The sequence below is a fragment of the Herpailurus yagouaroundi genome, unplaced genomic scaffold (assembly GCF_014898765.1).
Source record: "Herpailurus yagouaroundi ecotype Mexico unplaced genomic scaffold, PumYag 569, whole genome shotgun sequence".
Classification (NCBI taxonomy): domain Eukaryota; kingdom Metazoa; phylum Chordata; class Mammalia; order Carnivora; family Felidae; genus Herpailurus; species Herpailurus yagouaroundi.
In genome coordinates this window covers 4,506,736-4,533,499 of record NW_024412786.1, presented here as the reverse complement: position 1 = coordinate 4,533,499, position 26,764 = coordinate 4,506,736, and the positions used below count along the sequence as shown (strand labels likewise).

The window sequence follows — 26,764 nt, the reverse complement described above, 5'->3', positions numbered from 1 at the left end:
TTACGATCCTCTGTGTAGGCTCCCTCTCACTTTGCCGTCCTTCTTTGGATTCTTTCCTGCCTATGGTAGTATTCTGCTTTTCCTTTAGAAGGCTGAAATCACAGCATTCCTCATTGTCAACTCCACATCGTTGTCAACTCCAAAACCCCTTCACAAACAGATCTTACACTTCAGCGAGAGTTTCTGTACTCTAAAGTGCTGTCGCGTGTCGTTTGTATCCTGCTAACTTGCATTAGCATAGCGACGCCTTGCTTAGCTGTTGGATGCATACATGTGTCTTCTAGTCCCACTGGAGTCTCCGTTCCAGAACAGCGGTCAGGTCTTCTCTCTCCTGTTTTTCACCACAGCACCTGCGCACGCAGCACCTAGTAAGGAATCCTTGGTGAGAGACTGTGGCTTGAAATTTCACTGAAATGTTACGAATACGTTTGTGATAGCTCACCTAGAAAAAGACTACTTCTGCTTCCTGTGCTGGAGTTTGGGCCAGATCTTCCTGCGATTTTAGAGTTCTCAAGTTTATGAGATGTGCAGTTTGTAAATGTTGGAGTAAGGTGTAGTTCAAATATATTTTCTTCTCAGCCACTAATAGTTTTTTCTTAACACCTTATCTGAATAGCAGTCTACTCCTTTTGTTGTTGGCAGATTTAAAAACAACAACGACAAAAAACTTTATTTGGGAAAATAAGCCAAAGGCAATTGACATGAGAAGACATTTTGAAATTAAGGTCCAAGTACCTTTGTCATAGAACATGTTTTACTGGGAACACAACTTTAGAAAAAGGGCTTTACCAGCGTAAGCCTTTCTTGGACCATGATCGCATCGTGTGTGACTCTTGCTAGCAGTACAGCGTTCCGAAGGCATTTTGGCTGGTTTTGTTACGGAAGCCTTTCAGCTTCGACATCACCAGTTCAGCAACGCCACCATTAGAGTTGGGTTTTTGCCCTTCTTGTTTTCTGAGTGCACCTCTCAAAGATGAATTTGACATGGCTATTAGGGCATCAGGGTGTATTTCAGGACCTCTTGGGGTACTCGATTTGGGGGGGTTCTAACTGCGCACATGGGGAATGTTCTGTTTATGGCGTGATTTTGTTTGCTTCATCCTCCCGAAGCTCATTGCCTTGCGCTCTTCTGACTCGGTTGTGCATGCTCTGGAAAAGTGCTTGTCGTTCTGACTCTCAACCAGACCAGCTCTGTTGTAGATCTTTTTGTACCATCCAGATTTACAGGACTAGTGTGAGCCTGAGGCAGACAGCTTCGTTTGAGTCGTCTGGTCATTTCTCAGTTAACGAGGTAACAGTGAAAGAAAGAAAAAAAAAATCAAAAGACAGTTGGAAGAAAGAGAAGTTCTGTCTCCTGGTGATCGCTGTTACTTGTGCAGTAATGATTTATCAGGATCGCTGGTTATTCTCTTTTATTAGGTCTGGCTGTTTTCAGGTTATTTCTTGCCTCACGATTTCTCTACAGTGGCCCAGGGATGGCGGATAACTAAAGCGAATGTTTTGATTTCGTTCAGATTTCGGCCTATTAAGGGAAGGCAAGAAGAACTAAAGGAAGTCATTGAACGTTTTAAGAAAGATGAACACTTGGAGAAAGCCTTCAAATGTTTGACTTCGGGCGAATGGGCACGGCACTATTTTCTCAACAAGAACAAAATGCAGGAGAAATTATTCAAGGAACATGTAGGTTTATTGATAAGATTACTACTATTTATCTGTGTGGGTAAGAGCAGAGTAAACTAAAACTTAAGTTTTAGTGAACGCTGAAACTTTTAAGTCAGTTTTTCATAAAGCTGATCAATGTGAAGATCTAATAACACATCAGATCATTTGTATAACTCTCCAAAGAGACAACTTGGTCATCTGGAAGTGAAATTCTCCACGAACTTTCAGAGGAACATGGCCAAGCCGTCAGGTGCTCAGATACGTGAAGTTGTAAAATCACAGAGTTTGTTACTTAACGATCCTAAATGCTTCACATTTCGGTGATGATTTGCTTTTGGATTCTGCATAAGTCTAACGGGATAAACAATTTAATACAAATACCATTATCTTCTTCTGTTTTAGGTATTTATTTACTTGCGAATGTTTGCAACTGACAGTGGATTTGAAATACTGCCCTGTAATAGATACTCATCAGAACAAAATGGAGCCAAAATAGTTGCAACAAAAGAGTGGTAACTATTACACTAGTATAAACCCGTAACATACTGTCAGTTAAAGTTCTCTCTCAAGTTAACCGTTGAAGTGCTAAGAAAGTTGTGGGAAGGAGTGAAGCCAGAGCCTTGGCCCAGTGACCTGGGTCAGGACAGTGGAATTAGAAATCTGAGTTGAACCAGATCCCGTCTCTCAGCCCGCGCACTTTGACCGAGTTGGAACGCTGCTCGGTGGTGAGGCCGCCGAAGAAGTCCAGGTGCCGGGGCTGGAGAACCTGGCTTCCGTGTCCCGGAAGGCCTGCTCTAGGCCCTCCGTGTCCTGCTGGCCTAGAGAAAGGTCTTAACGATCCTAGGAACTTCACAGGTGGAAATGTCCCGCCGAATTGCCTGCTTAAGTGTACACGTGTACATGTATGTGCCAACTTGAGTAAGGGTAGTAAAGTTGAGGCCAGCTAGGAAGGGTAAAAGCCATTCATGAGAGAATGTGTGATCATTTTTTTCCTCTAACACCCGTTCCTACCTCACCTCCCAGAAGAAGGAACGTGTTGCCCTTCTTATAAGCTGTCCCCACGTATTTTTTATAACAAAAACATTAGGATCAGGTACCTGAAAATGGAATGGGCGAAGAGCAGTATACCCAGGCCTCTCGGGTGGGTGCGTGTGTGCGTGCGCGAGCGCCATCAGTTTGGACAGGTGCACGTACGCGAGCACACATCATAGTGTATTGAGTCCGCTGGTCCACTCCCCTAGCTCCCGGTGCTTTCGGTGGACGTGTAGCTTTCTGGTCTTGTAGTCTAGAGCCGCACCGTCCAGCACGGCAGCCACCAGCCACTTGTGCCTCTTGGGCCCTTGAACGGTGGCTAGTCTGTACTGAGAAGTACCGTAAATGTGATTTACGTGCCAAGTTTTATGGTAAAATGTGTTTCCCGTTAATGTTTCTTCTACTGATTACCTGCTGAAATAGTAGCGGGGGCCTCTCGGGTTCAAAGACATTACTTAAAGTAATTTCACTTGTTTTTTCTTTACTTTCTGATTGTCCTTACTAGAACGCTGCAGACCCCACGTTTGGCTTCCGTTACGTTTTTCTTGGATAGCGCTGTTCTGGAGGGTGGTGTCCTCATTCCGGGTCCCCGTGACCTTTACTACTACTGCTTGTCTCTGTCTCCTCCGTCCACTCTCAGCAAGTTGCATTTGGTGTAGCAGATATTTGAATCCTCCCTGCCTGCAACACGCTGTACTAGGGGCCGTAGGGGACTTGGAGACGAGGTAGCACGGCTTCTGGCCTGGAGCACCTCCCGGTCTCTCGTAGGGCTAAGGCAGCTGTAGGGTGGCTGTGGCCCGAGGCCGTCGGCCTTCCAGGGAGGATGAGAGCGTAGCCCAGTGAAGGTCCCAGGGGGTCAGCCGAGATGCACACAGCTAGGTCTTCTGGATTCCCGGTATTTATTGGACAGGCTTATTTTATTAAGAGAAGCCTTGTAATTTATAATTACTAGTAATTTTTAACATGACATATTTTAAATAGGAAACGAAATGACAAAATAGAATTACTGGTGGGTTGTATTGCCGAACTTTCAGAAATTGAGGAGAACATGCTGCTTAGACATGGAGAAAACGACTTCAGTGTCATGTATTCCACAAGGAAAAACTGTGCCCAGCTCTGGCTTGGTCCCGCCGCCTTTATAAACCACGGTAAGCTGCGCTCCTCGGGTGGCCGTGCGAGTGGCGGGCAGTACTGCTAAGACGCAGCAATGACCTTGTCAGACTGCGTGGAACCTCGTCTCCCTGTAGAGGAGGCTGGAAATAGGACTTCCTTATTTTTCCCCACCAGCGTATTAAACAAACGATCCTGTCGCTTAACCTGAGACCTAAACTTCTATCAAAAGTTGTGAAATGATGTGGAAAGCTTATTTCAGATTTCTGTAATTGTTCGTGTTTCAGATCTTATCTACAGTTAATTGACTTTATCTTTTGGACATTTTTCAGATTGCAGACCTAACTGTAAGGTAAGCATAAACTTCTTTTTACTGCAAGTATTTTGTTTCTGCTGCAGGTATGAGTTTCTTAATGAGTTCATTGTATTTCAGTTTGTGTCAACTGGTCGAGATACGGCGTGTGTGAAGGCTCTGAGAGACATTGAACCTGGAGAAGAGATTTCTTGTTATTACGGAGACGGGTTCTTTGGAGAAAATAACGAGTTCTGCGAGTGTTATACTTGTGAAAGGTATGCGTCAAGTGAAGTGTCCAGCTTGTGTGTTCTTGTAACCGCCTGATGATTATGGGCACCAACTAACGTTGCTTCCTTCTCCTTTAGACACGGTGTGGGGGGGGGCGGGGTGTAGTCTCTTACGTTCTGTAGCTTTGGTCCGATAAAATGTGCATGAACCGTCGGGGGATACACAGCTCTTTGGGGGCCGTGGCACCTGAGCCTTTAGAGTTTTCTTATCACCAGCTGCTGCTTCTGAGTAGATCAGAGTACCAGCGTGCCTAAAGAGAGGACGGGAAATACCGTACGCGTGTGTGCACGTGCCTATCCGCGCGTGTGCACACGGACACCCACAGTGCCAGAGTGGGGTTGCCCAAAGAATGGCAAGTGACATTCACTTCTGATGATCATGTGAAAACACTGAAGTTGTCCTGTGTCTTACCAAGCTGTGGCTTCTGGATTTTTTTTTTTTTAATTTTTTTTTTTTTTTTTAACGTTTATTTATTTTTGAGACAGAGACACAGCATGAACGGGGGAGGGGCAGAGAGAGAGGGAAACACAGAATCAGAAGCAGGCTCCAGGCTCTGAGCCATCAGCCCAGAGCTCGACGCGGGGCTCGAACTCACGGACCGCGAGATCATGACCTGAGCCGAAGTCGGACGCTTAACCGACTGAGCCACCCAGGCGCCCCCTTTTTTTTTTTTTAAGTTTATTTTTGAGAGAGAGTGCACGCATGTGAGCGAGGGGCAGAGAGAGAGGGAGAGAGAAACCCAAGCAGGCTCTGCATGGACAGGGCAGAGCCCAACACGGGGCTCGATCTCAAACCACTAGACAGTGACCTGAGCCAACATCGAGGGTCAGATGCTTGGCCTACTGAGCCACCCAGGTGGCCCAGGATTTTTTTTTTTTATTTGAACATAGTTGACACACAAGGTTACATTAGCTTCAGCTGTACAGTTCAGGGATTCAGCATCTCTGTACATCATGCTGTCCTCACCACAGGAATTTCTACATTTTGATGCACGTACTCTTCAAGATTCCTCAATTCTGTCTCTGAATAAGGAAGCTCCTCTTGTGACCCATCAAGATTCTGGAGTCCTTGTAGAAATCCCCCAAATCTGACTTAGCCAGACTGCTAGCTCACACTACTCATTGGAGTGATTTCTGCATCCAGGAGCTCGTGGAGGTGACGTCACACGCTTGTCTTGCTAGTCCTGCAGGAAAGCTGCTGTTCCCAGGCAGTGCAGACTTGCATGGGTCACCCAGGGGAGCCGACCTGGACTTGTTGAACCCATTTTTCTTTTTTTAAGTTTGTTTATTTTGAGAGAGAGAGAGCACGAGCATGAGAGGGAGAGGGGCAGAGAGAGAATGGGTGAGAGAAACCCAGGTGGGCTTTCCACCATCAGCTCAGAGCTCAGGGTGGGGCTCGAACTCACAAACTGTAAGATCATGACCCAAGGCGAAGAAACCAAGAGCTGGCCTTTTAACTCACTGAGCCGCCCGTGCTCCCCGAGCTCAGTTTTCTCATCTTGTACTGAGCTGGGCACTTTGCTAACTCTGACTCATTCAGTCTCCACAGCCATCTGTGAGAGAGAGAGTGAATAGAAGTACGTCCACGCTGCAAGTACAGAAACTGAAGTGTCTGAGCCCAGGGCAGCTGAACCTTGGCCCTCCTTCTTGCCACTTTGTGCCGCTCTTGCAGGTGGGGGGAGGGCTGTCCAGTAGCACCGCTGCTCCCGCTGAAGTCACCCAGCCGCTGGCCAGCCTGCGGAGGGACTGTGAACGCCCCAGAGGTCCCACTTCCCTTCTTCCCAAGTAGTGGGAAGTGTCCCCCTCTGTCAGGCGAGAGCAGGAGCCTGGAGGCCTGTGCTGCCCCAGCTGTTTCTCTCCCATCGTCGGGGTCCTCGCCATAAGGAACGGCAGGAAACCTGTTCCTGATGCTGCTGAGGTTTTGCCCCCCCCCCCCCCGCTTTGGGAGGGGCAGTAAAAAAATCCTTCATTTTCTACGTAAAAAATGGTTTGAACATTGGTTAAATCTTAGACCAGTCCAGAAAAAGACCTTTAATCCACAAAATAATTTAATTATACTTGAACGATGCTTCAGACTCATTATCTCGAGACAACATAGGGTAGCGGTCAAGTGCCTGAGGTCTGGAGCCTCCCGGAGTTGAAATCCTGTGACTGCACGTCATTAGCTATGTGATCTTGGGACACTTTAACTGCTTTTTGTGCCTGAATTACCCATCTGTAAAACGGAGAGAATGTTAGCAGCGGTCTCACAGGGTCGCTGTGGGAATTACATTGGTTACTTCACGTGATGTGTGTAGAACGCACAGTTAACACTCAGGCCTTATCTATAAAATTATTTTGTGGCTTCTGGTTATTTGCCCTTTAGAATATAAGCTCCATGGAGGCTTTTATCTTTTCCACTCATACCCAGCACCCGGAACACTACTTGGCACATAGTAGGTCCCTGGCGAATGAATGAACAGATGAATGAATGGACATACAGTATGCCAAGTAAGCTTTTGGAGGCTGTCCTGAGAAGGGTGACCACCTACTCGGGATTCCGAACCAAGCCTGAAACAGCTGTGTGACTAGTCTAGAATTTCATGTATCATCATGTTCCTCAGGCAGATTAGTTCTCCTCTGTGAGCCTCAGTTTCTTCTTACTGGTCAGGTGGGGGTGATCCTGCCTACTCCACAGGGTTATTAGTATGAGGAATAGACACATGAGCAGATCCTTTTTTTATTTTATTTTATTTTATTTTTTTAATTTTTTTTCAACGTTTATTTTTGGGACAGAGAGAGACAGAGCATGAATGGGGGAGGGGCAGAGAGAGAGGGAGACACAGAATCGGAAACAGGCTCCAGGCTCTGAGCCATCAGCCCAGAGCCCGACGCGGGGCTCGAACTCACGGACCGTGAGATCGTGACCTGGCTGAAGTCGGACGCTTAACCGACTGCGCCACCCAGGCGCCCCGCAGATCCTTTTTTTAAAGGAAAGGCTTGACATTAAACAGCCATAGCTACCTTCAGACCATTTGAGCAGTCTGATTGAAAGTTGATTGCAGCTATTCTTGGGAGTTCTCAGGAACACCAAAGAGGGTAAGACTGGTCAAGAGGACTCACTCAGCTCTTCCTCAGGTATCAGCTGAGGAGCTAACTCCTGTTAGGTCTCGTGCGTGCAGGGTGAACCAGGCTGGCACAGTGCCAGCCGGGAGCTGCAGGACGTCACAGAGCCGGCTCTGTGAAGAAACGGTGAGCAGAAGGTTTCTGGAGGTTCCGAGATGATGGGTGAAATCTCCTGGATGCGTTTGATGCGTATTTCTAGCGCTGACCATCCTGACACAATAGTGATTGTTCTGCATTCTTAAGTACTGCTAATTTTACGGTAGAACACTTGAGCAGTAAAGTCTAATGAATGACCCCAAAATAGGAAGGATTAGATTATTTTTAAGCTTATATGAAAATACATCTGATGAAGTTAAGAAAAAATGTCTGAAGTGTAGCTTGAGATTTGTTTTAACACATACTAAAAGTTAGGAGGAAACAGTTGTGACCAACACTCGATCGTGGCCCAGAAATGGACAAATGGGTGATGGGATATGAATGGAGGCCTGAGATAGAGGCAACTGTGTATGAGATCTCAACATCGCATGTGGAGAAACGATTTCTATCACAAATGATGTTAGTATAATTCATTATGCATCTGGAAGAGAAGCCAAATTCAAGGTGGATTAAAGATTTAAATTTTAAAATACAATGCAAAATGATTAGAAAAAATCGAGGAGGCTTTCTGTCTAATGTTGGAGTAGTGGAAATGTTGTGTGTAAAAGAAGACAAGAAATGGTGAATACGAACAACGTTTGGTCAAAATCAAAGTCAAATGATGAACCAGAGAGGCAACGGCACCCATCTGGCAAAGCGTTAATAATCCTAATAAGAAAAAGCTCCTAGAAGCTCACAAGGAAGAGACAGACTCCGAGAGGAGGGCAGGGTAAGGAGGATGCCACACAGGAAACGAGGGCCGTAAAGCAGACGATGGAGACAGGAACCAGGGATTCATTGTCACGGTCAGAGCGGCGGAATTTCAGAGTTGTACCTTACAGTGCTGGTGAGGATGTGGAGAAACGAGCCCTCGTACACTGTTAGCAGGCATGACGTGAATTGTCTGGCCGTGGTTGTTAAAAATAAGCGCGCCCTTTTAGCTAGCAGTCAGTCCCGGGCGGAAGAATCTAGCCTGTGGGAATAGCACTAGTTAGTAAGGATTTGGTTTCAGAGCAGTGTAGCAGTTAGTGTCCGTGGTGGCCAGCAAACCCAAAGACGCCCTGCAAGTTCCAGGAACCAGCAACGACGAGTGATCGAATCCGTCACGGATTGTTTCTTCAGTGGAGAAAGTACACTCTTCAGAACACACACGTTCAGTTGAGATTTATCCGTCCGTTGTGTAACGGCAAAGCCGACTGCCGAGTAAGATGGATGGTGTGCTCCTCTTTTGGTTTTGTTTGCTTAAAAAGATCCAACGGTGTAAACCGGTGTGCGAGACCGTGGCGGAGGATAGCACACTGGCAGACGGTCCCCCACCGGTGCCTCGGGGCCCCGGGGGTGCGGGCTGGCTGGCTGGCTGCCAACTTGTGCTTCGTGGATTTAGGTCCTAGCATCATTCTGCGTGTCACGGCAGCAGGAGCAGGTCTTTCTTCCTTAGGAAGAAAACGTCAGGGAAGTAGACAGCAGGGGAATGGTCGAGTTGTAACGAAAACAAAAAACAAACAACAAAAACAACTCCCTGATTTCCAGATAAAATAATTCCACCGTGATCATTTGTGGTGAAGTGTACTTTAAATATGGCCCATTTTTCTAGGAAGGAACCAAAAATGTTACAAGTTGTGGGGAAAAGGCATGAAATGTCTGAAAATAATGCATTACTCCCTTAATCCCTATGAAATGAAATCGCCTTTGACATTTCCTATTTTCCGTTCTGCACATACTTAAGTGTGGAGTGGAGGGGAACTGCTTGCCTGCCTTGGCGACGATCACCTACAGGTTTTAGCGCAATTTCTCCTGTACCTTCCAAAAACAGCACTGAGGCAGCCACACGATAAGCTTGTCGTGATCTTCACAGAAGTGTTAATGAAAATGGAATCCCAGATGTGTTCTAGAAAGGTGAAACAAGCAAGAATGCTTACCTTGCTTGCCGGAAGTCGTTTTGGCAGTAGGTTTAGGTGTGTGCCCCCTGGCGATGAGACGTAGGACGGCAGGGAGGGACCCTGTAGGCGCCAGCATCTCTCCCAGGCTGGAGGGTGCCCACAGTTGCGCGGCGAGTTCAGAAACCGCGTTGGTTATACGGCTTTTCTTCAACAAGCTGAGGGCAGGCAGTGAGGCAACTCCGGGAAGGCAGTTTCGGCCCAAACAAATTTCTCATTTTTTGCATGTGATGTGTAGCGCTTTTTTATAACCTCATTAACTTATTCTTCTGAATAGAGCTGAGTAGAAATGTACCATTACACACCGAGTCAAGTTAACATCTGCAAAGCTAGGCTAATTGAGAATGATCAGAGCCTCTGCGAGCACCTTCACTTCAGAAGAACTTACATAAAAACATAAATTATTATTAGAGTGGACTACAGATCCTTCTTGCCCCATGGTAAAAGCAAGTTTTCTGACGTCTTGTATTTAGTCATATTTTGTTAATTGTGGTTATCTCAATAACTTGAAAGAAATTAAACAGTTTTTATTCTCCCACAAGTCAGATTTTTCACTGATACAGTGTAGCCACCTTATATGGGATGCCAGTTAAGGTTTCTTTGTATCTAATGTTGAATTCTTAAGTGATGGCTTAATTTATGGAAATTCTCTGGTTTCTTTTTTTAATCCCTTAATTCTTTTTTTTTTTTTTTTTTTTTTTTTTATTTTTTAAAAAACAAGAGCCCAACCCGGGGGGGGGGGGGGGGGGGGGGGGGGCACACAGAATCCGAAGCAGGCTCCAGGCTCTGACCTGTCAGCACAGAGCCCGACGCGGGGCTCGAACTCACGACCCGCGAGATCAGGACCTGAGCCGAAGTCGGATGCTCAACCAGGCACCCCTAATCCCTTAATTCTTGATGTCAGTGTTGTAGTGTTAAATTGTGTAGAACAGAGCTAGAATCTAATTAACAGGTGGGTTACTTAAGCCACAACGCAGACCTGACTATTGCACTAACCAGTTTTGAAATTGACGAATTAGTTCTTTTCACCTGTGCGTGGACTTCTACGGGGCCTGGTGGTTTCTCATGGGCAGTTAGTAATGAATTGACAGTAGTCCAACAATTTGTTACTTTACGTCTAGAGGGTTTTTTGTGTTAATTTTATATACAGTTTTAATTCTTCCTCGAGTCCTAGACCGGGTACATTTCCAGTGATGACTGAGGCCTCATCAGTGCACCACAACTGTTGACTTGATGTGGCCTTGAGCCCTCAGCAGCTGAACTTGCTGTCAGTACGCTGTTTAACCTGTGCTGTTTTCTCTTTCAGACGGGGAACCGGTGCTTTTAAATCCAGAGCGGGACTGCCTGCACCTGCTCCTGTTATCAATAGCAAATACGGACTCAGAGAGACAGATAAACGCTTAAATAGGCTTAAAAAGTTAGGTGACAGCAGCAAAAACTCAGACAGTCAATCTGTCAGCTCTAACACTGATGCAGATACCACTCAGGAAAAAAACAATGCAAGTAAGTAAGGGAGATTTGATAAGCATATATCTTCGTTTTTCTTTTTTTCTTTTTTTAAGTATTTTCACACAATTATCTTTCTAAAGTGTGCTTCACTTCAGTAGTTTTGATCTTTTAAGTCTTGAGAGAAACCCTGGGACTCGTGTGCTTCAGCAGCACTGCAAGGTTCTAGACATGATCTGAGCACAAAAGCAGTCCGTGTCCCACCTCCAGATTCAGTCCTGTGCCCTCGACTGAACTGTCTGCTTTTCTTGAATACCTGGTAACTGGATATTACATTCTTCATCATGTGTTCCAGGGTCGTCCTGTGTTTGAGAGACACATTTTCAAGGTGTTAGTTTGACTGTCATGATGGCATTAGGTCCTACGGGAAGACGGAGGACTGGGTAGAGGCGTAGAAGCGCACATGCGTCCCCGTGCCAAGCCCCGGTCCGTTAGCACCCATGACGCGAACTTGGGCAGTTCGTAGCTTCTGGCCTCGAGGCCTCCACCTTTTTACTGCTTGCTTGCCCTTTTCAAAATGAACTGAACCAATTCACCAAACCGCCAGTTCCCAGACTCCGAATTGGGAGAGAGGAGCGTTTCGAAGGTTGCTATACTAGGACATGTGTTAGCCACTACTGAAAACAGCGAGAGAGGTGAGAAGAAGCAGCAAGCCTTAAGATGCCAGTTGTACGAGGGGGCAAGACCATATGCAGACTGGAGAGAGAACGGAGAATAAAGAAAAGAAAGCGAAGAAAGCCGAGCCGGGCAAAAAGGAAACGCGTCGTGTCTGTGGAGCTTTGAAGTCCTGGAACCAGTTTCATGGCTGCCGGTTTCCTCTGGGTAACACCGGTTTCCTCTCCTTGCCGCTAAAGCTGTAGGCTCGTTAGTCCGCTGGTTTCTGACAGGAACAAAGTCTCAAAGTTTTGACTCCGTGATCCCTAGGGACGCCCCTTTCGGCGCGCCGAGTATCCACGGCTACTTGGTAGTGCCTCCGTGCCTCCTTAAGTCTGGCTGTGCTGGGCTCCTCTCCCCGTCTTCGGATGTTTTCAGCCCAGCACAGGTGCACCCCTTCCCTGCAGAAAACCCTGGAGCAAAGGGACGGCAGCTCCCACGATGGTGAATGCCACTGCCGCGAACCCTGCACCTGCCTGCCGCCGGGGCCGGGTGTAAGCCCAGTAGTGGAAGGGCAGTGATGCGTTCCCACTCCAGCCCTTACCGTCCCAGGTGAACAGAGAGAGAGCAAGCAGTTAGCCCGTCATTCACTGTTGACTGTTGGTTCTAACAATAAATGGAACATAACCACTGTTTTGTTTTTGGAGTCTGGTTCCTTGGTGAAACTGGAGACTTGTGAAGCCCGGTTTAGAAATTCGTGCGTGAAACACTAAAGAGCACGGCCACGGCCACCACGCTGCCCACAGCGAATGGCTCTGTGACACGGGGGGCGTTAGCTCTATGCCGACTGGGTACATACTGAACCCGGTACACCACAGAGTCTAAAAGAGCGTAAGATAGACAGCATCTGGAAGTGTACTGACTATGTGACCAGCTAGGGAATATTTATTAGTAAACCAAATACTTCTTAAGCCCGCTAGTTGTTGAAGAGATACGGAGATGTGTGGGACTTGGGCCCTCCGTCAGGGAGCTTACGCCTTAGCTCCGGGATACGACGGATACACAGGTAGTTACGTAGAACCCTCTAGAAATGCCATGGCTCGAGTTCAGAGCGAACAAGTAACCCCTTTGAGCTGTGGTCCCAGCATTACCGAGTAGAAATGCGTTACTTCCCAGTGACTGCTTGCAGAGGGGGCTGACTTGGTTCAAATTCCCTTTCTGCAGAACGATGGTTTCGAGTACTTGGAGGGTCGAGGTAGCTAACTTTGAGGGCCGTGTGTTAGCGTTGACAGGCGTGGCTCCGTGCTCTGGAGGAGCCAGAGGCTTAGCACCGGTCACCCCTGAGGCCACCCCACATGAGGATACATTCACAGCAGTATTCCTGCAAGCCCCCCCAGGTATTCTCTCAGATGGTATTTCTTTTGGTGTTTGTGTCTCGACCATCATCCCCCCCACCCCTTGAAAGAAAGACTTTCTGAAATGACAGCTGGCGGCAAAGCCCAAGCTGCCCAAGCCTCTCCCAGAGGAGGCGGGTGTAATTGCCACGTGTGGACGCAGGGGGCCCTCTCTGTGTGCGGCTGCCAGTCTTCCCTGCAGTCTGCTGAGAACTCAGGGGGCACAGAACTGCTTGCTTGGAACAGCTTGTGTATTCTTTTTAAAGAAGCATTTCTGCCTAGTCGGGAGAAAAATTACAATCTTCTGTGCACTGTCTTTTGAAAGGTGTCTCGAGAGCCACGAGTTGACTGTTGGCTTTAGCGTCTGGAGACAGGAAACAGCAACATCCACTTTCACAAAAATTCGGTCCACAAGCCTGAATGATAACGCCATTGTTAGAAGATTCTGGTTTTTTAGGCCTCTCGTGCCTCCGTGGCTAGGCCACCCCCCCCCCCGCCCCCGTAGTGCTATGAAAGGGGATGTGAGTCCTGTCACAAGTTGGGGTGAGGCCCAGAAGACAAGGCCAGTGCCATAAGCTTATCCTAACTCCGGAGCACCTGTCCTAGAGATGGTGGACCGGGCCCTGCTCTAACTCAGCTGGCACGGACATCGCTGCTGGTCTGAACGCTCTTTGCCGCTAAGCCTGTGGGCTCCTTCGGAGGCCCTTCCGACACCCTGTTCCGGGCAGCCACGCCAGTCTGTGTCGGTCGTGTGAGGTTGGAAGATGCCTGTGCTTCCAAAGGTTGGAAGATGCCTGACAAACCGGAACGGAAGCCTTTAAAGTCTTACTGAGGGTTTTCTGGATCTTCAAGTGCTGAAGATGCCAGGCTGCGGATGGCCCTCGGTTCACGCTCGTCTCGGGGGCTTTTCCAGTACAGGGCACGGCCCGGGCGCGCGGAAAGCTCTGGTGTCGTCTTGCCGTTCTCGTGTCTGGCTGTAATTCTTGACGCCCACGCAGGGCTACCTTACGATTTGGAGGACCCCCCCGGAATGGCTGTGACGACCGTTACCCGGGAGTTGGGGCTGGCACCGTGACCCTGTGGTGCGCCTCAAGGCCGCACCGATAACGGCGGGTCCGGAGCCACAGGCCTTAGTCCAGATCCCATCTCCTCCACGTCCCAGGTGGACGGTCTTGGGCACGCTTGTCCCTGTGTGCTGTTCATGTAGGTGCAGTGGCACTCACTGCAGAGAATGTGTACTGGCATTGAGGTCACACTAATTTGGCCACTTTGCACAGCACCCGCTATGTAGTAATTGCTGAGAAAGTGTGTCTGCACCTGAAATTACTGTCTTGGTGTTATGCATGTGGGATTTGTCCCCGCCTCCAGGCAAGAGAGTCCCCCGTGGCGTTGAGAGTAGGGCAGCTGCAGGGGGTGTAGCTCACGCCCGCCGGTCCGAGCCCTCTGGACAGGCTCCCGTTAGCCTGCATTGTACCGACGATCTGTCCCGCCTGCGCCGCTGTCATCCTCGAGCCCCCGACGACAGGGTGGACCCGCTTGGGAGAGTGAAGAGCCCTTGGCGCCCGTGCCCAGCTTGTCTGTGTCTTTTCTGCCCTTTGCCCTGATGAGCATCCCTTCTGGCTTGGCTTTTGATGAGATGATGCTTTTAAAACAAAAGACCAGGCCGACACATACGTGAACGTGGACGTGAGATCTCTGTGCGGAAGTCACACGTAGCCTCACATACGGTCCATTTTGTGCCGTTGAGAACACAAAAACCATAAAGCGCTCTCCGTCGGGTGGCTCACCGCCACCAGCTAAGCAGAGAATCTGTTGGAAGCAGGGGTGGATTCGGAATCATCATAAAATGAGACACCTCTAGTGGATTAAAATGAGAGCCAGAGTCAGGAGACTCTCAGGTGCTCTGAAAATACACGGCAAGGTTGGCCTGCCATCTACAGAAAGTCAGGAGAGGCTCCCTGAGCAAAGCATTTCCCAAGCTGAGTCTTAAAGGGGACGAGCGGTTGGCCAAGCGAAGCAGGTTCAGAGCGGAGGGAGTTCGTCAGTGGAGATCCAGGGGTGGCTGCAGGACTCCAGTAAGCCAAGTGCATCACGGCTGGAGTAGAAGGCGGGAAGGAGGGATCTGACCATTGTTTAAAGTTTTGGACTTGTTCTTGGGGCATTAGATCACTGATGAGTTTAAAGCCCAGAAGTGACGTGTCATGCTAGGAAGGCCACTCTGGCCACACGGTGGAGACTGGAATGTCCGGGAAGCAGTGGGAGAGATGAGAAAAGGTAGGAGACCGCCGCCACAGCTCAGGCAAGGGATCGTGAGCAGAGGGCGGTAGATGGCTCGGGGGCCGTGGCAAGAGTGGGCTCCGCAGGAGGGATGTGGCAGCCGATGGGGTGAGCAAGGGGAAGCAGAAGTCCAGGAGGACCTCCCGGTGTCTGCTTGAGCAGCTGGGTGGATGGTGGTGGTGACCTGAGCGGGATGGAGAATTTAGAAGGGGAAGCAGCCGCGAAGCTTGATGGTGAGTTCAGTTTGGGCATGTTGACTGTGAGGAGCCCATCCTCACGGAAGGATCTAGATGCCCGTGGGTATTTGGTGATCCGGAACTGTAATCTAGGAGAGAGTCTAGAGAAAGTGTTTCGGGAGCTGCCAGGGCATCGGCGGTAAGAGCCATGGGGCGGGGGTGCTTACCACCCGGCGAATGCGGGTGGTTTCCAGGGGGTCTAGGACAGCAGAGGCCTGAGGGGCGCAGTTGAAGGGCCAGATGCAAGGCCAGGAGAGAGTGCTGTTGGGGGCAGCCAACGGGACGGGAGTTTTCGGGAAGAAAAACGGTGAGCAGTGTCCCGTTCTGCGGAGAAAGCGGAGGGGGAAAGGGCTGAAAAGTGTTCGCTGGATTTCACAAGCAGGTTTTCCAAGGCCGACCGAGGCTGCCTCCTCAGAGGGACGGGCTGGACCCAGACTGCGGGGGACTGCCGCCAAGCCTGCGGTGTGCACGTTTGCACCGTGAAGGGGTTATTGCGGTGCAGAGTGAGAACAGGCCAGAAAAAGAGAGAATCAGGCGAGAACAGCTAAGCTTGGTCATAGGATGGCCCTCGAGGAGTCGTGGGCCGAGCAGAGGACTCGTAGCACGTCGGAGACGGGCAAGTGGCGGACGCTCCCACGCGTTTACGTCCACAGGCATGTCTGCTCGGTCTACCTTGTGGGAAGTCTTGTAAAAGAAGTCCTTTAACAAAAGAATGCCCTGCGTATCCTTCTGCTTAAAAAAACAACTTCTGGCTACTTGCATAATTCCAGTTCATGCACCTCAGTTGTTCTCCGACTGGACGGCATCCAAACCACTCCTCCTACCAAGTCTAAAACCGAGTGGCTGCCTTGGTGGTGGCCCACGTGGATGAGCACGTTCTCGTTCTCGCCAGAGGATCTCCTCCCTGGGAACTCGGCTGGTTTGGGTGCCCCAGAGCAGTTCATGAGACACCCTGCCCGAGTACAGAGCCTTCTGTTCTCGGTGGTTTGATATTTTTGGAAATGGCTCGTAATGCATCCTTGCTCTTCTGTCTCAATGGAAACTAATGGTGACTTGTGCAGCCATGTGGAAGGAAGGACAGTCGCCCTGGCAGCCCTTGGGCATGCAGTGGGCGGCAGCGTTGGGCAGCGTGCTGGGTTTACCCACAGTCGTTTTTACTCTCTCCCTGTTCTCTGGTGAGAAGTGGGGATCGTTAGTTGGGTCATCTCAGGCTCCGTAGTGAGTGACTGAAAAGTGTAATTAGGGGGGAAAGGTTTTCAGGTGGGGGGTGGGGGCACCCAATAACTGAGAAATTGACTCATGTAAAACACTGCACACATAGATCCAAACTGTAAATGGAGAGAAGAACAAAGATGAGCAGAGGTCCGTGGCAAGGTCAGAAAGAAACTCTGGGGGCAGCTTAAACTCGAGTCACACGTAAGCCTTTTGAGAATCTGGTCAACTCTCCTGTTGGTCCGCGGGTGGCCGTCCCCAGTAGGGTCGTCGCAGCCTTTGTGTCCTTGTGTGGAGAACGTTGGATCAGATCTCCCTCGGTCCCGAGAGCCTCGCTAGCAGTGTGCTGCTTTCCTCCCGAGTTTGATCGTTGGCGGCGGGCAGTCCCTGGAGGGACGGGGCCAAGTGAGTTCTTCAGCCCTTGGAAGCCTGCTGGTCCTCACGGAGTTGCAGGGAGAATGCGCGGTGCGGTTCTTTGTGGGCCAGTGTCGTCCGGGAATCACAATATGTGCTTCTTAGGGTCTCTCTTGCTTGTTTGAAACCATTGTGATAGGATGTGTCCGTTAGAGCTCATCAGTAATCTATTTCCGTTCTGTATTCCCTATCACAAAGCAAGTGGTCTGCTTACTTTGAGTTCCTGAGGAATGGATTTCAGAAACCTGTTTTGAATGAGGGTGTTAAGAATTTGTGAAAGAAAAACCGCTCTTTCTCTAAGCTTACTTCAAACTCCGGAGAAGAAGTACTTAGCTGGGACAGGCATCACGATAGATTGTGGACAAGCTCAGAGTGAAATCCCGGTCCTTGCTGTGCGAAATGCAGAGATGCTCCATGAATCGGAGGCCGCAGTCGGGGAGTAAAAGGGGAGCAGAGAGGGGGTGCCCGTGTGCCTGGCAGAGAGCGAACGCGTCCGTCTGGCACGTGCCAGTGTAAGCCTAACGTTTCGTAGCTGACAGGGTCGGGCATTGTTGTGTTGAGCGCTCCTGCGTTACCAAGCCTGCTTTTCATCCTTTTTTTTTTTTTTTTTTTTTTTAAACTTGCAGCTCCTAACCGAAAATCTTCAGTTGGCGTGAAAAAGAACGGCCAGAGCAGAACGTTAACAAGGCAGTCTATGTCGAGAATTCCAGCTTCTTCCAACTCTACCTCATCTAAGCTAACTCATGTAAATAATTCCAGGGTACCAAAGAAACTGAAAAAGCCTGCAAAGCCTTTACTTTCAAAGATAAAATTAAGAAATCATTGCAAACGGCTGGAGCAAAAGAGTGCTTCAAGAAAACTCGAGATGGGAAACTTAGTACTTAAAGAGCCCAAAGTAGTTCTGTATAAAAACTTACCCATTAAAAAAGATAAGGAGCCAGAGGGACCAGTCCAAGCCACAGCAGCTGGCGGGTGCTTAACCAGACACGCGGCCAGGGAGCACAGAGCGAGCGCGGGGCGAGGCGCCCCGCCGCCCGGGGACAGCGCCCCCGGCACGTACCCCACCCGGCGGTCGGCGAGGACAAGGGCGAACCCCAGGGAGGCTTCCGACATCAAACTGGAACCGGACGCGGCGGACGGCTACAAAAGCAGCCTGACCGAACCGGGCCCGGACAGCCAGGAGCAGCCAGCGCCCGCGCCGCGGGAGGAAGATCTGGGCCCCGGAAGCTCACAGAAGGGGGAGGCCAGGTGTCAAAGGAGCGACAGCGGCGCGTCCAAGAAGAAATCCCGACAGGGGAAACTTGTGAAACCGTCGGCGAAAGCCGAGGAGTCGGCTCCGGGCCAGGCTTCCCCTGGGGAAGCCAGCGTGGCGCCGGAGGTGCTGGGGTCCCACCCGGAGCAGGGCGAGGGCGGTGGCTCGGAGGCCACGGCCGGGACCTACCCGGACTGGGCTCCCTCGCCCGGCGACGCTTCCCTTGTGACGTCCGAGAGCTTCAAGACGAAAGACGGCTTCAGAACTGCGAAAAGTAAAAAGAAGAGGCGAATCACACGGTATGACGCACAGTTGATCCTGGAAAATAACTCCGGGATTCCCAAATTGACTCTCCGCAGGCGGCACGACAGCAGCAGCAAGACCAACGACCAGGAGAACGACGGAGTGAATTCTTCGAAGATCAGCATCAAGTTGAGTAAAGACCACGAAAACGACAACAGTCTCTACGTGGCAAAGCTCAATAATGGCTTCAACTCAGGATCAGGCGGCAGCTCCACAAAACTAAAGATCCAGCTGAAGCGGGACGAGGAAGGTAGGGGGCCGTACGCGGAGGGGCTCCGCGAGAACGGGGTGTGCTGCAGCGACCCGCTGTCCCTGCTCGAGTCCCGCATGGAGGTGGACGACTACAGTCAGTACGATGAGGAGAGCACGGACGAGCCCTCCTCCTCGGAGGGCGAAGAGGAGGACGAGGACTACGAGGAGGACGACTTCATTCCCCTCCCTCCCGCCAAGCGCCTGCGGCTCATCGTCGGGAAGGACTCCATAGACATTGACATTTCCTCCCGGAGGAGAGAAGATCAGTCTTTGAGGCTCAACGCGTAAGCTCTCGGTCTCGGTCTTCCCTCGGCCCGGGAAGCCAGCTTGAGAGGAATCGGCAGCAGTTCCAGTCGGTTTCTGCTCGCCTGAGACCTCGTGGAGGCGGCACTTGCCCCTTCTCTCTTCTCGGCCTCATACTGTAGAAAGTGTACAGCATACTGAACTCTGCCGAGGTCTGATTTGTGCAAATTTTTATTGTACTTTTTAAACAGCCTTCGTACGTGCAATTCCGAGTTAGAGGTAAAAGCCCCGTTGTAAAATAAAGGCTCAAGCAAAATTGTACAGTGATAGCAACTTTCCACACGGGACGTTGAAAACAATAATGTGGCTACACAGTTCTCTTTTTTCTTTCTTTCTTTTCTTTTCTTTTCTTTTTTTTTTTTTTCTAACCAAGAGCATCGAGTGGCTCTTTAATATATGACTAAACAATAATTTAAAACAAATCATAGTAGCAGCATATTAAGGTTTTCTAGTATATGCTAATATCACCAGCAACGACCTTTGGCTTTCTGATTTATTTGCTAGATGTTTCCCCCTTGGAGCTCTGTCAGTTTCACACTGTTTGCGGGCCCGGGTGTGCTGTTTGTGGCCTTGGTCAAAAGAGCAGACCATCGGTTGGGAGTCGAATTGGCTTCTGTAAAAAACAAGGGAAAAACGAAAAATAAAAGGTACAGCTCACTTTTCAGCACGGTGTATGGACGAGGGTAGGCAGTGTGCGGGCTGGGTTTCGATGCGGCGTATTTATTGCTTGACATGTAAATTAAAGACCTTGTATTTAACACTTTTCAATCCTTTTAGATAAAATTGTTCTTTGCAAGAATGATTGGTGCTTATTTTTTCAAAACTTTGCTGTGAACAATGTGATGACAACGAGCAACATTTATCTAATGAACTACAGCTCTCTTAATTTGGGTCTTTGAGATTTCTGTTGCACTTGTAAAATGCTACAAGGAATATTAAAAACTCTATTCACTTTAACTTATAATAGTTTATGAAATAAAAACATGAGTCACAGCTTTTGTTCTGTGGTAAAACCTATAAAAACGTTTGTCTCTGAAAATTCAATGTAAAGAACCGAAAACCATGTATATGTTGTAAATATTTGTGTGTTGTGAGAAATTTTTGTCGTAAGAAATTAAAAGAACTTACCAGGAAGGTTTTTAAGTTTAGAAATATTCATGCCAATAAAATAGGAAAGTATAAAATATATAGTTTTAAGCACTGCATCAGTGAGCGTTCTCAGCTTATGTTAGTTTATGTATGAAAATATCAAAGATTTTTTTTTGACTCTGTTATCAGTTAAACAGAAAGAGGAGTCCGATTTAATTTGTTTTTTTTTTCTTTTTGAAGCACTTTGAGAAGAGAAATTAATTTTAAGTAACTTAATGAGCAAATTTTTGATTCCTACTTTATGTTCAAAACCAACCTTTCGTTTCTGTGGATGATTTTACACACCATCGGACAAAGCATTTGGGAATCTGCATCTGTAGCAGGTGTTTCACGCCAGGGGGTCTCTTTATTTCTGGGAAATGTGTACGTGTACTTTCAGATAATACCGTGTTCCGAAGTAAAATCAACTTAGGGGATTTGTGTAGTGTCTGTAGAAAAGTAGCCCATGTCTTAAGATATTAAAAGGAATCTGCCCGTAACGAAAAGTCCAGTGGAGAAAACCTCAATGCTTACTGTTGTTTCTGGTGGATTCCTACCAGCCTCCAGGTTCTGGGGACGTCATTTGAGTTCCTGAAAACGACTGCTAACGGGTTCCAAGCAGAAATTAATAATACTCATAAAAGCGTTTGAAACTTAGAATTTGGTTTCTCCTCACGTTCTTTAAGGACTTACTTGGTGGTCTTACATCGTCTCGTTCCCGTCTGTCGTGTGCACGTTAGCCCCTCAGGTATCCCGCGGACGCGTGTGCACACTTGCACGCGCTCACACCCCCTCTGCACCGCGTGTCGTCCTTCACCTCGCCCCGCGGGGCGGCCCCCCGAGGCCTGTCCCGAGGCACGCGGAGCGCATTAGGGACCACGTCCGGGCCTCGCGCTGTCCCTCGTAGGAGAGGCGTGCGGCCCGCGCCACTAAGGACGGCCGGGCGCGGAGCCTGCGTCTGGAAAGTCCCAGAGAGCGGTGGGCCGCCTCCGCCACTCCCGCCTTAGTCTGGAGCGTTGCGAAGAGGTTCGGAGACTAAGTCTCAAAACCTCCTCTTGAGATACCAACAACGGCCATTTCAGGAATTTCCATCGTAAGGAAGAAGTCCCAAGGTCCCCCGTTCCCCGCCTTTCTCCACTTTCCAGCTTCGTTCTAGTAACTTATTTATGTCTGTTTTAACTTGATGGTGGCCTCGTCTTCTGAGGCCGACCTCCCCGTGGGTCTGAGCGGTGGCGGCCGCCACCCTCCGGGGAGACCCCATTTCCGTTTCTAAAGTTCGGGGCCTCGGGGCCGCTCTGGCTCTGCTCAGAGCTTCACTGTGGGGCCTGGCCAGGGCCACACGCCGGTGACCACTCGGAAGAGGGCTGCGTTCAGTACGGCTTTTAGCTCGAGCTTATGCAATGATTCGTAACAGATTTTGGCGTTGTGTGAGAATCCGGAAGCGATCAGAAAAATACATGTAAAGTTTTCAATTTTCAATCGTTTTTCAAATTACTGTCTTAAATTGTTTTGCTGAGTTGTAATACTTTTGAGATACAATGTATTCCTTGTACTGAAAGAATTGAAAAAAAAAGGACTTTTTCAGCATTTGAGGTAAGTTCTTTAACGTTTCATTAAAGACATTTTTTACAAATATTTTGTACATGCACTTGCAGTATTGAGGTTAATCATTTTAATAAATTCGGAAATTAAAACAATTTGGCCGGTGTTCGCTGTATCTGAACGGAGAAGGTCCGAGGGGTGACTTTCTCCGGAAGGTTTCCACGTAAAGTAGAATTTGTAAAGCTTTTCAGTGTCTGCGAGTGTGGCGTCTTTCTGAGCCCTGGTCTCCGTTTGCTTCTGACGCCCCCTCAGTGTAAAAGATGGAGGGGGGGGGGGCCTGGGTGGCTACGTCTGTGGGGCGTCCGACGCTTGGTTCGAGCCCAGCCCGTGACCTTGCCGTTTGTGGGTTCGAGCCCCGTGTCGGGCTCTGCGCTGGCCGTGCGGGAGCCTGCTTGGGATTCTCTGTCTCCCTCTCTCTCTCCCCCTCTCCCAGTCGTGGGCTCTCTCTCCCTCGGAATAGATAATAATAACGAGGGGAAAGGGCTCCTTATCTCGGCGGGGAGGCTCCTTTCAGACCACACGGCCCTCGAGCCAAGACTCGGCTCCCGAGGACCCGCTCGCTCCCCTCGCTGAACTGGACAAGACTGGCATGCAGAGCTGGCCTGGGTCCCTTCTCCCAGTTACTGTAGCAAAACCTAGTCGAAGGAGGACACGGGACCCACTGGCTCGAGTCCGGGAGCCGGAGCCGGCGCAGCCGGGCGGCGTCCGCGTGGCCCCGACCGGGCTGCGGGCCCCCGACCTCTCTGTAGCGCCCGCGAGTCTGCGGGTGCCAGCGCGAGCCAGGCAGGCGGGGCGGGTGCTCGGGCCTGGGGTCCGCTCTCGGCTTTCGTCTCTGAAACGGGTCCCTTCCCCTGCCCAGCGGCCAGCCGGCGTGCAGCACTCTGCCCAGGGCCCTGGCGTGATTTCTGTTCCTCGAATGCCAGCTCTGTCACTGGCATGCGCCCCGCTGTGCTGGCCGCGGGGCCAAGTGGAGTTCTGCACCCTCGGGGTTGTGGTAAGCGTGGCCCTGGCCTGCGAGGGAGGGTGACACGGCCTCCGGCTTCTCCCTCACCGGTGTCGTGGGGGTGCGGGCACAGCTTGCACCCGCTAGCGGTGAGGCCCGGCGCGGGGCGGGGGGGGGGCCCCCCCCCAGCGGATTTTGACTCTCAGGGCGGGTGGACGGGCAGGATTGGGAAGGGGGTTCCCACCAGGGCCGCCCCGCCCCCTCTTACCGTCTGCGCCTCCCAGGGATGTAAGTTAACGTTCATGGAAACAGCTGGAAAGTTTCCAGCCTGGAGGACGGCAGACGGCCCCTGGCCTCGGGCCAACGGTCTTTAAAAGGCAAGTGACTGTTACCAGGTCCTCGTCAGATTTGTGAGTCTTTCTGCTGAGTTCAGTAGATCCTGACTTCCACCTGTTGGGGGCAACCCGCCCCGCTGGGTCTGCTCACACACCAGAAGGCTGGCGGGCAACGCGCACACGGGCGCCCGGTCTGAGACCCCGAGCGGCACCATCCGGAGGGGCGGCAGTGAGGTGACGTTTCTTTAACGTTTGTAGTAGTGCGGGGGGTGGGGAGGCGGGGGTGAGAGGCCTCCGTGTGCGTGTGTGTGTGTGAGACGGGTGTCACTAAAGCCCTGGGAGCCGGTGAGGTGACCCAGGGGAGGTGGGCAGACCACCCCCGGGCCCTCCTCCTGACCCGGGAGAGAGCGGGCACTTCCTGGAGTAGCCGGAGTCTGGCTGTGAGGGAGGGAAGGATGGCAGCTGGCATGGGGGGTGGCGAGGAGGCGATTCTTCTCATTAACGAAGGCCACGTGGTGAGGCGAGAAGCTTCTGGAGGGGACGGGCTCCCAAAAGGGAAGGGGTAAAGTTATTCAGAGTCTGGTCTTCGTGCGGGTCCGTCTTCCTTGGCGACAAGTGGAGGGGGGGGGGGGGGGGGGGCAGCTCCAGCACGAGGTTTTCCATTTTGTCCGCAAACAGGAGGCGAGGTCACCTGGGAACGAGGGGGAGGTGAGAGTCCCCAAAGCTTAAGGAGCGCGATGGAGAGTCGATATCGAGAAAGGAAAAGCGAGCTGACTGTAGAAACCTGATAAAATTCGTTCCGGAAATCTTCACCAGTCACCTTCTAGGTGCCAGTCGATGTCCCAGGCACCCACCGGCACCAAGGCCAATGGCAGCACTTCTCAGCCCAGGTGCGAGGCTCTCAGCCAGGTGGGGGTCGCAGAAGGCAGAAGGATAGGGCTCGGGTGGGCAGGAGAGAGTGTGAGGGAACAGGAGATGTGCCCACGGCCTGAGTGGACCCCTGGCCTGGAGGTGCTCCTGTGGTCAGAGAACAGTCCAGCAGGAGTCAGACAAGCACGTAGAGAGGACAGGAGGTTGAGGTCAGAATTGACTCTCAGAACTTGGGAAGGGTTGCATTGAAATGATGACGGGGTCCCCCCCCCCCAGAAAACGGGGTGCCTGGGTGGCTCAGTCGGTTGAGCGTCCGACTTCAGCTCAGGTCATGATCTCGCGGTCCGTGAGTTCGAGCCCCGCGTCGGGCTCTGGGCTGACGGCTCGGAGCCTGGAGCCTGCTTCCGATTCTGCATCTCCCTCTCTCTGCCCCTCCCCTGCTCGCACTCTGTCTGTCTGTCTGTCTCTCTCTCTCTCAAAAATAAATATTTTTAAAAAAGGAAAATTTAATTGATGACAAGGTCCCTGATGGCACCTGGGGGTGGAAAGTGGCCTGGTTCTGGGAGAACAAGATACTGGACAGACCTGAGGTCATCCAAGATGGCAGCAGACGGCCTTCACTGTGAGTGCTAGGACCAAGCAACAGCCCCAGACAGAAACAGCCCGTAGGGGACAAACACGGGGAGATACCCTACTCAGGGGTGGGGGCGCCTCGCTGAGCCTCGCAGTGAGGTGAGTAAATGCTCTGAGATTGTGTTTCAGCCCCAGATCCAGCTCCCGAGGTCCTGGCTGTACTGGGAGCCATGCCTGGAGAGAGTCACAGAGCCGAGGGTCACGGGGGCCAGCCTCAGTCACAAGGCCCCCCCTTCACCAGGTGAATTCTAGAAAGCTCTGTCTCCTAAAAAGTCCCGTGGATGACACATAGCAGTCACTGCTTTGCACCCTCCCTTCCATGCAGCGATGTGGGGCCAGGAGAACTTTGTCCAAAGGTTATCATGCAGATAAGCCCGGTGACCTCACCCCATTAGTCAAATAGACTCGGGGGGCTTGCAAGGGACACGAGGTGCCCCACGTGTTTGCTGGACCCGGACGGGTGTGGACTCGTCTTTATCTGGAAGAGTCCAGCACGAGGTTGCCTCAAGACAGCAAAGAAAAAACCCAGGGTTTCCTCCAGCTTGGCGAGCTGCTGGCTCTCTCTCAACAGTGACTTTCCACAAACGTGACCCAGGCACACAGGAGGAACCGCATGTGCCCGGGAGGCTACCTGTGTCATCTCCAAAAACAGAAGTGGGGATCCTCGGGCACTTGTTTGCTCAGGGGACACACTTTGGAAGCGACAGTCACACGGAGGGGGACGTTCACACGGTCTTGCATAGTTAACCTCCCGGAGCGGATACGTGTTCCGATTTCCTTGCACCTGCTGGTTGGGCGGCTGTTAGCTTCTCCCCCGGAAGCCGGCAGGTTGGGGACGGTCCCTCCCAGGGTCACTCTCCTGCAAAGCAAATAGAAGGACGCTTATTTCCTCCTCTTGCCAGTCGAACCACATTTTTCTCCTGGGGGTAAGCCGGGGAGCGGAGGATGGCCCGACCAGCCTCCAGGTGGCCCGGAGCCGCCCCGGGAAATGCTCAGCCCGGGTCACGGCTGGCAGAGGGCTGACGGTCTTGCTGCTGTCCCCCAGCTACGTGAGCGTGGACGAAACACTGCTCCTCTCTGGTCAAACGGGGGGTAACCCTGCCGCTAACTTTGGGGCTGTCGAGGGGTAAGACGGAGTGCCGTGAGCCCTCCCCTGGGGCCCGGTCCCCAAGTCAAGTTAGTGCCGCCTGGTGGGCCTCCTCTTGGCCTCTGACCTTTGCCCTCCCCAGTTAACATCCGCCCAAACAGCCTCAGTCACAACCATCTCCGTTCCAGCCTGGACACTCTCTGGGCCACCGGAACTGGTCTCCGCGGCCGCGATTCCAGCTCTGTCTCCCTCCGGCCGGTGCCTCTGTGGGCCAAGCCGGGCCTCCCTGCCCCATCCCCATCCCTCTTCTGGGTTTACCTGCTCCCTTGACAACCTTCTCAACCTCAGCCAACAGGTGCAGGGCCCTCAAAAGGCACAGGGGCTGCAGGAGCGACTCCGCCCAGCTCTTGCCCGCACAAATACACAAATAGCAGTTAAGTGTGATAGATGTGCCGAGAAGCACAGAGGAGGTGAGATTAAGAAGGATCCAGAGGAGCCGGTTCCTAAGCCCCAGGGGCAGACAGGCAGCAGAGCGGCGGCGTCCTGGAGACGGGGAAGGACAGGATGTTCTCCGGGAAGGATGGTGAGACGTTGGGCATGGCCAGTCCAGAAGGTTTTAAGGGGCGGGTGGGGGGCGGGGGGGCCGCCTGAGGAGCCGGGGCGGGAAAGACAGGGAGACAGGGAATCACCCGGGTTAGGACCAAGGGCTCCGGTCAGGCCACCTCCTGACTTGACTTCCCGTCTGTAAAACGGCCTCGATCGTCATGCCAGCCTCACAGAGGATCAAATCAAGCAGGAAGAGGATGCCTGGGTGCCGGTGTGGCACACGGTGGGTGGTCAGCAGCTACTGGTCAAAGCCA

At 51.2% G+C, this 26,764-nt stretch overlaps 1 protein-coding gene across 4 annotated transcripts in view; it reads left to right on the top strand.

Moving 5' to 3' along the window:
• The window catches only part of KMT5B (lysine methyltransferase 5B), a 57,921-nt gene extending 35,790 nt beyond the window's left edge, over positions 1-22,131 (top strand). For 2 of the 4 annotated variants that reach the window (XM_040465899.1, XM_040465898.1), the window contains 7 exons: positions 1,515-1,680; positions 2,065-2,174; positions 3,676-3,842; positions 4,137-4,156; positions 4,238-4,374; positions 10,870-11,066; positions 17,823-22,131. In XM_040465899.1, the coding sequence (XP_040321833.1) occupies positions 1,515-1,680; positions 2,065-2,174; positions 3,676-3,842; positions 4,137-4,156; positions 4,238-4,374; positions 10,870-11,066; positions 17,823-19,291 (2,266 nt within the window). In that variant the 3' untranslated portion in view covers positions 19,292-22,131. Of the gene's footprint in view, positions 1-1,514; positions 1,681-2,064; positions 2,175-3,675; positions 3,843-4,136; positions 4,157-4,237; positions 4,375-10,869; positions 11,067-11,364; positions 12,354-17,822 lie in introns of those variants that run through there. The other 2 variants (XM_040465901.1, XM_040465900.1) reach the window with 2 other exon arrangements.
• Positions 22,132-26,764: the final 4,633 nt, after the last annotated feature.